The 12,652-nt window shown below is 35.5% G+C and overlaps 1 protein-coding gene across 1 annotated transcript in view; it reads right to left on the reverse strand.

Annotated features, from left to right (window-relative positions):
- Window positions 1-12,652, reverse strand: part of cdh23 (cadherin-related 23) — a 270,976-nt gene that overhangs the window by 94,770 nt on the left and 163,554 nt on the right. Inside the window, exons 12-13 of the mRNA XM_016474656.1 lie at window positions 11,556-11,705; window positions 9,866-10,024 (exon numbers count right to left, since the gene is read on the reverse strand). Of these exons, the coding sequence (XP_016330142.1) occupies window positions 9,866-10,024; window positions 11,556-11,705 (309 nt within the window). The remainder of the gene's footprint in view (window positions 1-9,865; window positions 10,025-11,555; window positions 11,706-12,652) is intronic.

Raw genomic sequence — 12,652 nt, forward strand, 5'->3', positions numbered from 1 at the left:
ATATATATATATATATATATATATATTAATTTAAATTTAAAAATAAAATCATCACACAACAGGGAAGACAAGTGCTGCCTCAGGGCGATGTCTGAATCTTATCAACTGTTTACTAAATAAACCTATTACAGCAATTAGATAAACACACACACACACACACGCAAGTCGAACGTCTTAACAAACTGGAGGACCGTGATAAGAAAATAAGTAAAAGAGGGATTTCAAGAGAGAAGAAAGGGAGGAGAATGAAGAGAAGTGCTGTGGACAGAGAGAGAGATAGATCAGCTTTCCGTTCACATTTGGCCATAACAACAACAAAAAAGAGGGATTAAAATGAGTGTGACAGGAACAACACAGCCAAACTACATCAGAATAGAGAGAGAGAGAGAGATTTGCCAACAAGAATATGAGGTCTGTATTTAGCCAGCGGATATACTTTATAGACAGACCATCATCAGTGACTGTCCTCCTTTTCATGATTAAAGAAAAAAAATAAGACTCAAAGCAAAGAATAAAGAGAGAAAATTGTGAACAGAAACCTAGATAAAGAAATATGACCACTTATGTCAAAAGTACAGATCCTCTCCTCTTCTTCATTAACTGTAATGTGAGTATTATTAGTGGTGTGTGTATTTCAGACCTTTCCAGTTAAAGTGGGTTGATAATGGCGCAAATAAGCTGCAAACTGGACCAGATTTAATGCAACAAGGCAAAAATGTGGTATGAGACTACAAGTAACTGAAAAATAACAGTAAACAATGGTGCCTAAACTAAAAATCAGCACTAGATGAGCAGGCAGAGCTGAGCCAGTGGCTCTTTTCCAAAGCTTTCAAGATAACATTTTGGTCAATATCTAAGCCAAAATCAGTTGAGAGAAATGTTGATTATAAATGAACTGGAAAGTATTGATTAAAACAGCACAATCTAATTAATTAACAAATGTGTGTGTGCTCTGATTTTTTGTGCTTATTAGTACCAGTAGCTTAGCAACTTAAACTCAAACCTTCCTGTAATGCATAAATGAGAGTTCACAGAATAATTAATGCAAAAATAATGCTTTTCTAACCCAAAATAACAATTTTTTGGGTGAACTGTCTCTAAGTCAAATGTCAATATGAACAAACACGAACATAGACCCATTAACACACACCCATGAACATACACAGATTCAAACCATGAACCAGCAAACACATACACACTCAAAGGGACAGAAATCCATCAGTGCTATAATGGCTGAAGGAAAAGCGTGTGTATAAATGCAAGTGAAAATAATAAATAGGACATGGAGAGATGCAAACAAACTGCAGCCAAAAGACAGACTGAATACAAAGAAGCAATTTAGCAGATATGAGCTGCCCTCATCTCATGAGACACATACAAACTAAATCACTATAAATATTTATAATGATAACCACTGCCGTCACTATAAATATTAAGCAACATCTCTCTATCTGTGTGTGTGTGTGTGTGTGTGTGTGTGTGTGTGTGTGTGTGTGTGTATGCCTTATCCAACGCACAATAGGTTGTGTATATGGAGTTTTGTTAAGGTGTGTGTGTGTGTGTGTGTGTGTGTGTGTGTGTGTATGCCTTATCCAACGCACAATAGGTTGTGTATATGGAGTTTTGTTAAGCACGACTTTTGTGTGTTACACTGCAAAAAATGGCTGTTTGAAAATAACAAATAATATAGATTCATGCTCAAAAAAGTGATAAAATAATCCTCATCATGTAATAAGACAAAACAACTTGGTAAGATTATGTAATACAAGACTAAAAATTGGCTTTGAAAACAAAACCTTACTTGATGTTCTGCATGATTCAAATCTCACACTCATATTGTGATGAGAATACCCTCAAATTAAAGCTCAGAGTTTGCACTTTAACTTGTCTATGTTTTGGCCAACAGCTAAAATAAATATTGTGCCTGTGTCCAAATATATATAGACCTAACTGTATGTAAGTATATTCAAGTCACACACTATATCAATATTATAAAATAAATAACATTCAAATAAATGAATATAATGTGATATTATATGTACTGTATTATTGTGATATCACATTATATTGATTTATTTGAATTTTATTTAATTTATAATATTGATATAGTGTGTGACTTGAATATACTTACATACAGTTAGGTCTATATATATTTGGACACAGGCACAATATTTATTTTAGCTGTTGACCAAAACATAGACAAGTTAAAGTGCAAACTCTGAGCTTTAATTTGAGGGTATTCTCATCACAATATGATACAACATGATCTGTGAAACATGGTGGAGCAGTGTGATGCATTAGCATGCATGGCTTCCAGTGGCACTGGGTTACTGGTGTTTAGTGATGAAGTGACAGAAGACAGAAGCAGCCGGAAGAATTCTGAAGTGTATAGTCTGCCCAGATTCAGTCAAATGCAGCAAAGTTGATTGGACGGTGCTGCACAGTACAAATGGATAATGATCCAAAACATACAGCAAAAGCAACCCAGGAGTTTTTGAAGGTAAAAAAGTGGAATATTTTGCAATGGCCAAGTCAATCTCCTGATCTCAACCCGATTAAGCAGCATTTCACTCGCTGAAGACAAAACTAAAGGCAGAAAGACCCACAAACAAACAACAACTGAAGTCAGCTGCAGTAAAGGCCTGGCAAAGCATCACAAAGGAGGAAACCCAGTCTCTTGTAATGTCCATGATGAGTTCCAGACTTAAGGCAGTCATTGCCTGCAAAGGATCCTCAACAAAATATCAAAAATGAACATTTTATTTATGATTATATTTATTTGTCCAATTACATTTAAGCCCCTGAAAATGGGGAGACTGTATAAAAATGGTTGTTTTTATGTTATATTTTTGTTCAACCTCTTGAATTAAAGCTTAAAGTCTGCACTTCAATTTCATCTTGATTGTTTCATTTTAAGTGGAATATTTTGTGATGGCCATGTCAATCTCCTGATCTCAACCCAATTGAGCATGCATTTCACACGCTGAAGACAAAACTAAAAGCAGAAAGAGCCACAAACAAACAACAACTGAAGTCAGCTGCAGTAAAGGCCTGGCAAAGCATCACAAAGGAGGAAACCCAGTCTCTTGTAATGTCCATGATGAGTTCCAGACTTAAGGCAGTCATTGCCTGCAAAGGATCCTCAACAAAATATCAAAAATGAACATTTTATTTATGATTATATTTATTTGTCCAATTACATTTAAGCCCCTGAAAATGGGGAGACTGTATAAAAATGGTTGTTTTTATGTTATATTTTTGTTCAACCTCTTGAATTAAAGCTTAAAGTCTGCACTTCAATTTCATCTTGATTGTTTCATTTTAATTCTATTCTGGTGGCATACACAGCCAAAATGATGAAAATTGTTTCAGTGTCCAAATATATATGGACCTAACTGTATATACACTAGCTATTCCAGGTGTGACAAAAAGACCCTGTTCTTAAACCTCAAAATGACATTACTGTTCAAAAGTTTTGGAATCAGTATGATTTTTTTAAAGAAATTAATACTTTTACTTGGCTAGGATGCATTGAATTGACCAAAAGCAACACTAAAGACTTTTACATTGTAAATGCGAGAAAAAAAATACAAATCCTATTTGAAATAAATGCTGTTCTTTTGTACTTTCTATACACCAAAGCATTCTGGAAAAAAAGGTATTATGGTTTCCACAAAAATATTAAGCAGCATAACTATTTTCAACATTGATAATAATAATTGCAGCATGTTGGAATGATTTCTAAAGGATCGTGTGACACTGAAGACTGGAGTAATGTTGCTGAAAAATGCACAAACACAAGCACATAGCTGTGACGTGAAACTACAGCAGCTTTATAATGCAGACACTGCAAAGGTTTTATGCAAAGTGATGTTCTCCTAAAAAATCTAGTGAGGTTCCTTGCTGCTTGCAAAGGCAGCATCATAACAGAAATGAAACCTCACAGGTGACCTATTTGAAATCCACACAAGTAAAACTATTTCCTCAAAGCTTTGGGGTACATGAGTCAAAAACAGCTGGGAAACACCATGCTAGACTGCTTACTCACTAATTAACTCTACCTGCATCACAGTGAATGCGTTAGATCCCACCTGCTTTAACAGCTAGCTGAATAATGGCACACCATGCTATTGAGCCGTGAGTCTGCAGCTGATTTTACAGGCCCGTGGTGCAGGATCACAGCACTAAACTCACTTAATGAAATAAAAGAGCTTTTATGATGATGTTAAAAAGACAGACAGCATGGATTTACAATTCAGATAATATGAGCGGGTAATAAGTGATCGTTAAGGGTTAATGAGGCTATATTTATGGGGTGATATAGTCTGGAATAGTGTTAAAGGGACCATGTCATTGAAAATTTGAAGGAAAAAGGCTTTTCTTGCACTTTTGACATAAAACCTAAGTGGCTAAACAGCGCTCTATGTACGTAGTAGCTATGGCTCTGCATATCTCTACAAAGAATTCCAGCATTTGAAAATAGCGAACTCTGTGTAGGAACTCATTTCAGATGTGAAAAGTTTAGCATAACAGAGGTCATTTACATGCAATGTCTTAAGGGTATAAGTAATTCTAAAGGTCGGTGAGAGGTTGGAGAGTAAACATGAAAAACTGAATTGTTTTTGGTGCACCTTGTCCATTTTCAGGGACCTGAAGAAAAAAAAAAGAATAAATAAAATGCTACACATGGGGAAGGATATGTATGTCCATGTAAAATGCTACTATAGGAGCACAAAAAATATATCAACACATATAATGTTTTCAAACAACTTGAATGTGCACAAACACTTTTCTAATGACTATAATGAGCTGTGACATCAAATAGAGAAGACAGGAAAATAACAATATACTATATATCATTTAATATTTGTAAAAGCTGTTTAATCTAAATAAATAAATGAGGCTCTGGTAAAATACCTACTAAAATATACAGAAATTGTTTTGCAAACATTGCAACATGGTTACTTTCGAATAGCTATTAATGGAAGAGAAAGTTGCATTTTGCAGCCAGACGGTATAGTTATGGTATCTACCAGTAGGAACTAACTAGGCTAAATAGCCAAACCTTGACTCTTTGGTTCAGATTAACAGGTAGTCTGGCACCAAACTCACTTCTTTAAATCTAATGGTGGTGCTGATTTTTTATAAACTGCTGGTGCTAGTAGCATAGAAATTGCATACTTCATTTTATAAAGTATGTATTTCTCTTTCACAATGCAAACAAGAGTGATTTGTGGAATGATATGATCTTTGGGAGTATAAGCTCTTCTGTTATGGGAGAAAGTGTCTCCAGCAGTCTTACAAACACTATCACACACTCATAGCCCACAATCCAGCTACTCAGACTCTATAAGCTCTTTGGGCTGGTTCCCGGGCACAGATTAAGTCGAAAGACGGACTAAAAACAGCATCTGAAGAACAATCAGCTCTGACAGAGTGATCTGCTCCAGCACTCGGCTTAATGTGTGTCTGAAATAAAGAAAAAAATAAGTTGTAGGGGAAAAAAATTATATATATATATATATATATAGTGCTGGGCAACGATTAAATTTGTATATTTTTTTTTAAATCGTAATTAATCGCATGATTGTCTGCGATTAATCGCGATTAATCACATTATGCACAAAATTCAATAATGCATTTAAAAGTAGTGTATTGAGAACTTTTTTCATTTAAAAGTACAGCTATATGAACAAAAATGCAATAACATTTGGTTTGCAAACACTTTAAACAAATAAGGTGCTTTTTTACAGCAGTATTCCTTTTACATAGTAGCAGTTAAAATATTTCTTTTAAATCTCAACTTATAACATTAATGTAATCAAATTAAATATAAAACAAGCTATTTGCCACTGCCAGGGCATTAACGTTTTTATAGAAACTATTTTATAGTTTGTTATAGAAAAACAAGTTATGCTCAGAGTCCAGAGCCTCCATCATAACATTATAACAGGCACCTTAGAGACCTGCACGATCGCGGGACCCAACGCAGCAGAGTGCGGCGCGGGACAACACTTGATGGGCGAGTGCGGGTGCGGGCATGTAGACACTCATTTGTGCGGGATGCGGGAGAATAAGAGTGTACTCACACTAGGCAATCTTAACCATGGCCGAGTGCGTTTGACTAGTGTGATCGCTCCATGCCGTGCTCGGGCGTGGTTCGTTAAGCCGTCCCTGGCTCGGTTGGAAGAGGTGGGCCAGAGCATGTGTATGTATATACACACACACACATATATATAGTTCAAAACCACTGGTCTGGTCAGTAAAACAAATTACTGAGTGCAACATCAATTGAAGTTAAGGGGGGAAAAAGAAGAAAGCGCATCCATCATAATGAGTCAGAGCTGACAGGTATCTGACGGATATGTAATACGCATGTTGGAACATATGGATGTTTGTGTGTGTGTGTTTTCCTTCCATAAACTGCTTTAGTGAGTTACCAGCAGCACATTAGCAGCAGTCCAAACATCTGTTTAACACACACAGAGTCCCTCAAATTGCCTCAGAGACAAAATAAGAGGTACAGACACAACTACATCTGCATTTCCTGAAGGAAACAACAGTGACTGCAATGCTGTAGACAAAGTGTTAAAGGTCACATATTTTACACCTTTCTGGAGTTTTATTTTAGGTTTTGATGAGGTGAAGAAAGTGAAGAATCTGAGAGCACAAGAATCAACCAACTGTTTAAAGCTCTTATAGCAGTTGTTTAAAGGTGATGGGTAGAAAAGAAAAGAGAGTATTGAGATATTAGAAACCAGGAAAGAATAGAGAGAAAAAAAGAAAGAACAGTGAGTAATCATAAGGCTGCTGCCACATAACTGTGTTTCAGCTTCTCCTCAGGGCATTGTGGGTAAAGTTACCACTCTATTGACTTTACAGGCCGTTACATGTCATGAGTGAGCCAGTGACACAGAGCAGACAGCATTTATCGACATAAAAGACTCTCAGGCCACTGCCACACACAAACGTCTCATCAGAGGTGGAGAAGAGAGATGCACCTTCACTCCACTTAGCCATTACATACATTAATGTTCAAAGGTTTGGGATTTATAAGATTCTTTAAAAACAAAATTAATACTTTATTTCAGCAATGATAAATTAAGTTGATTAAAAGTGACTGTAAAGACTTTCACTTTGTAACAAAAAATATACATATTTCAAATAAATGCTGTTGTTTAAACTTTCTATTCATCAAATAATCCAGAAAAAAACATCACGTTTCCACAAACATCATATTAAAAAAAATACCTTACCAACCTCAAACCTTATATACATAATGACTGAATCCCACAAAAACATATCAAGAACATATCAAGTACATGGCTCACCCCAAAATCAAACCAATCAATCATTTTTTTTGCATTGTATCATTATTTTCATAAAAATATGATTACATTTCCTTCCCGAATTACTATAATTCAAAAATGTAATTTAAAATGGAAAAAAAAAACATTAATTATATTTTACAATTGTGAAATATTTACAAATTATGCTAATATTGAAATGTCCTGAAAAATATTGCATTACAATATTGATAATATGGTGAAAATTTGTTTAAAATTATAGTTATTTATTTACTTACTTACAATAGGTCATGAGAAGTTTTGAGGAAAGTGCACCTAATCATCATGAAAAATAAAGTGTAAAACAGACATTGCATTTAATTTTTTTCCCTGAAACCACTTGTTAGTCAAAGTATCTCGTATGAAAAAGTCATGATTTACATTTTTCACCCTCTTTCTGACCTTTCTATGAAACTACTGTAACTACCTTTAAGCTGTTTGTATGTAAATTGCATCTGTCTTGCTTTTGATTGGCTAACCTATAGAGTTATAAGCAAAGAAAGTCATGTTTTCCATTCTGGACCTTTCCAGTCTGGTCATACCATGCTTTTTTCCTATTTAAGTCCACTTATAATGTTATAAAACATTTAAAGTCCCACAAAAACGTCTCACAAAAAAATTCATCCAAATTACAGTATATTACCTTAGCAAGAACCAGCCAAATTTCTAAATAACTGTCATGTCTTAACAAACAAAATCCATTTTAGCTCGTTTTCAATAAATGCTCCTTTTGGACTGCAGAGGAACTTCTGAAAGTTTCAGAGTGTTTTCATAGTACATCACGCTCTTTGATCTCAAAAGATCAAGGAAAATTTGACTACTCATGATATGACCCCTTTAATATTAAACAGGAAAGTTTTGTTTAAAAGGTCTGAAAGCAGCTTTTCCCAACAAATGGCACCATCACTTCTGATTTGTTCTGTGAATTTGAGCTTCAACACAAAAATCTTGCACTGCTCCTCACAATACAGAAGCTCTGAACTAGAATCAGGACTAGCTTGCACAGACACCAGTCCAGCGCCTGGATCCAGAGCCCGGGCCGTGTATCGATCAGTATTGATCTCTATAGCATCCAGCAGTGAGAGTGACAGAGGGAGAGTGATAATAGGCTGAATTTATGAGCTGCATGTGGTTGTTCACAGTGATTTATACTCCTGGAGTGGGATGACCTTCAGCACTCTGGAAACAGTCTGTGTGCTGAAATCAAATAAATGACGGTGACACCATAAAAAGATGGTGAATCTTATGGATGTCAGAGAGTTGTAGATGAGGATCCTAACATCCTAATGTATCATCACAGCTTTCCCACCAGAGACACAGAGGGAAACTTCACTAGGGCTCTATGAAAACAGTTTTAATTTTTTCCTAAATTCCAATTCTTTTTTCCCAAATTCCATTTTTTTTCTCTTCAATTTTAATTGTTCTGGATTCTGTTTTAATGGTTAAATTATAGTAATCAAAAAACATTTTTAAAGTTATTTAAAGTTATGAAACTTCTAAAATTTAACAACACTTTATTAGAAATTTAACAAAAATTAGATTTTAGGGCCCTAAGAAATCCGTTTTTATTTTTTCCCAAATTGTGTCTTTTCTGTTTTAATGGTTAAATTAAGTTGTAGTAATTTAAGCATGTCTAATTAATTGAAATCAAGAAACTTATACAATTAAACAATTTATTAAACACTTAACAAAACATTTTTTTGTTTTATTTTTCTAAATTCTGTTTTTTGTTTTTTGTTTTTTTTATAATAGGGCCCTACGAAAAACAATTTCTTCATGAATTCTGTATTGCCTGTTTATTTTTTCTGGACTTATCATTTAAAACAAATTTATTATCAAAAAACAATGGTAATCAAATAAAGGTATAACACATTAACACTTTAATTAATCTTTTAAAATGTAATCAAATGACATTTTAACGATTACTTTTATTTTAACAAAATGCTGCAAAATAGAGGTGCTGCAAAAAGAAATATTACTTTGAGAAGTACATTCTCTACTGTACAATAGTAATATATATCTGCCAAAATTTCTTCAAACTTAATGTTTGACAGATTGCAGTTAAGACCTTTGCTTTTCTGTGTACATGTGTTTTTATCAAATGATAAGGTGAAATAATAGTGGAGTGAACTCTCCAGAAATTAAGTTCATGTGTTCATGTCTTCATATAGTGAGACAGCAAATGCTGAAAACACCATGACTGTCATGCGTACTTCTATGTATAGTATGTATAGTAGACGAAACTGCATCACTCATTCACACAGAGACAAGCAGAACATACAGACATTTAAATAGCAGACTTTTTGTGCTTTAGTATTCAGACATTAGTCTAAATCGCAATTCCAAAATCTGCTTAACTCCATGACATTTCACTACGTACTGTAAATTTCATTTTTATTACTGGATTCTGCAATTACGTCCACATTTTCCATATTGTGGGAATCATAGGGCCCTACTTTACTAATGTTATGAGCAAGATCATGTAATGCACCTGGAGGAAGCGATCAGTGTGTGCTCACCTTTATCTGCAGTAGAGATGTTCCAGCAGAGGTGCTCTCAAGTAAACTGATGTTATAAAGCGTCTGGCTGAAGATCGGCCTGTTGTCGTTCTCGTTGATGAGGTTGATGAAGACGCGAGCAAACCCCACATGCTCCGACAGAGACTCGTTGGCATACAGCTGGAGAGAAGAGCAGCAATGTGACCACAGCCACCATCAGCATAAAAAAAATCACATACAATAACACTGGGTGTATTTTAAGGCACTAGTTATATTTCATTAAATACTGAAAAAATCATTTAAAAAATGTTCATATTCATAAAACTATTGTGTGTTCTATGTGCTGTTTAGAATGTTCCCTTGGTAGGCAGCTACCTATGAAGGCACTAGACGGCAAAGGAGCTCACTAGGTTTTGAAACAGAGCCAATATATTAAATCTAAAGTGTCTGTCTTATATCACACTTTTATGAGACCTTTATATCTCAACGATGCAGTATTTCATTGCTGACATAATTACGGAGATGAAAAAAAAACTGGGCAACTGAGCAAAAGACATGTTTTGCTGTTGTTTTGCAGTGCATTTGAAAACAACATGCAAGCAACATGCATAATCAATACAATCTGTTACATGACATGAGGATATATTACAGAGAAAGTTATTACCGTTTCTTGAAAGATGAACGATTTCCTAAAAAGTCAATTTGCCAAATCTCTTACAGTATTAGCTCACTGAAGTTATTACATTTAGATGAACTAGAACAGATGTTTGCAAGAAACAAGGTGGTGCCTGTTTGAGGGAATCTGCTGTACTGGTCTACAACAATTTCTGATTGTGTTTTGTACTGGTGCAGATTGCAGTCATTTGTCAGTGCAGCTAGTAAGTCCATCGCTGCAGGGAGCAGCTTCAGCCAGTTGAACTAAATGAACTGCAGAAACACAGCTGAACTCCAGCAGCATGACAGCACTGCTCTCTATATAAGTGCCAGTAATTTATTTGTATTTCATTTCCCCCATTCTAAATCTCGGTTTACTTTTCTAAAACCACTACCCTGGCATGATCATTTATTCTCAGTGTATTCTAAATACTTTAAAGGGTTAGTTCACCCAAAAATTCAATTTCTGTCATTCATTACTCACCCTCATGTCGTTTCAAACCCATAAGACCTTCGTTCATCTTCGGAACGTGCCATTTTGGAGAATATCCGCTGGACGTAAACAGCGTACGCTGTTCTGTGTCAGCTGCGTCACGCCAGATCTGTTTCCTGTGTTGTTGTGATTTGATCTGAGCGGAAACAGAGATCTCCTTGCTACGTTTCTGAACTTGGGAACATTTCAGTTGCGTTGCTGTCTATGCAGGGTCAGAGAGCTCTCAGATTCCATCAAAAATATCTTAATTTGTGTTCCGAAGATGAACAAAGGTCTTATGGGTTTGAAACGACATGAGGGTGAGTAATTAATGACAGAAATTGAATTTTTGGGTGAACTATCCCTTTAAAGGGACTTTTACATTATTACAAAAAAATCTATTTCAAACAAATGCTGTTCTTTTGAACTTTTCCATCCTGAAAAAAAATGTATTGCATTTTCCACAAAAATATTTTGCGGTATAAAAAATATTTCTTGAGCCCAAAATCAGCATATTAGAATAATTTCTGAAGGATGATGTGACACTGAAGCCTGAAGTTATGATTCTGAAAATTCTACACTCACAGAAAAGCTGTAGCTCCTGATGGTTTCGTAGTCCAGCGGGACGGCCACACGCACACGGAGGTCTGCTCTGCCCTGCACTGAGGTGGGAGAGATGCTGAAGTGCTCAGAGTTATTCCCTGTTAGGACCACCTGAAACATGCTGTTCACCCCCTGTAGAGACAGACAGAGTCATTTTGCACCATTATTATTTGCCTTTATTTTATATTTCATTGTCCACAGCTAAGCAGCAAACAATTCTCCTTCTCAGGTGTTTCTCAAAAGAAAAAGAACCTTATAAGCATCAGAAATTGCACAAGATATCTCAGCATCTCAGACTGTATAGTGTCAAAGTCAGCAATCAAAACCGACTCAAATATTTCTCATCCAAATGTACTGAGCTATGTTGCACATTCATTTTAAAGCTCTCATTTTCAGGGTTTCAGCAGGTTTTATGAAAGTAAATTTAAGATTTTTTAAGACCAAGTAAAGAAATCGATTGGAACACAATACACCAAACAGGGTCTCTATACGTAAATGTATTGTATTCGCAATGCTTAAAAGTTTGAAAATACAACTTCCAACAGATCTCTATTACTTTTTTTATTAATTTGACCAAAAAAGCAGCTTGTGGCTTGAATAGCTTTGCTCCCAACAGTGGTGTAATGTAACGAAGTAATAATACTTTAATAATTTACTCCGATACATTTCCCCAAAGCATATTCGTTACCTACTACAAAATAGTCAGAAGTCAGAAGAACACGGACTGCAGGAAAGCAGGTTTGACGAATCAGTGGTCTGGCATTTGCAAGTTAGACTCCTAAAAACACCTTTGCTCACGTGCAAACAAGTGCGCACACAACCGCGGATGATTCATTTTCCACTCAAGTGGAGTCTGGGGCGTCTGTTTGCTTTTTATATTTATGTAATTTAATATAGTTAACTTAAAGGCAGGGTATGTAATTTTTCAAAAACACTTTAGAAAACTGTTTCGGGCCGAATAGCATAACAAACTTGTAGCCAATCAGCAATAAGGGGCGTGTCTACTCGTGATGTGGAGGAGAGAGCTTTCAGTGCATGGGACGGACATTAGCCGAGCCGAGCGACAGAAAGATAGAGAT

This window comes from Sinocyclocheilus anshuiensis, unplaced genomic scaffold, assembly GCF_001515605.1.
Source record: "Sinocyclocheilus anshuiensis isolate Anshui unplaced genomic scaffold, SAMN03320099.WGS_v1.1 scaffold300, whole genome shotgun sequence".
In the NCBI taxonomy this organism is placed as follows: Eukaryota; Metazoa; Chordata; class Actinopteri; order Cypriniformes; family Cyprinidae; genus Sinocyclocheilus; species Sinocyclocheilus anshuiensis.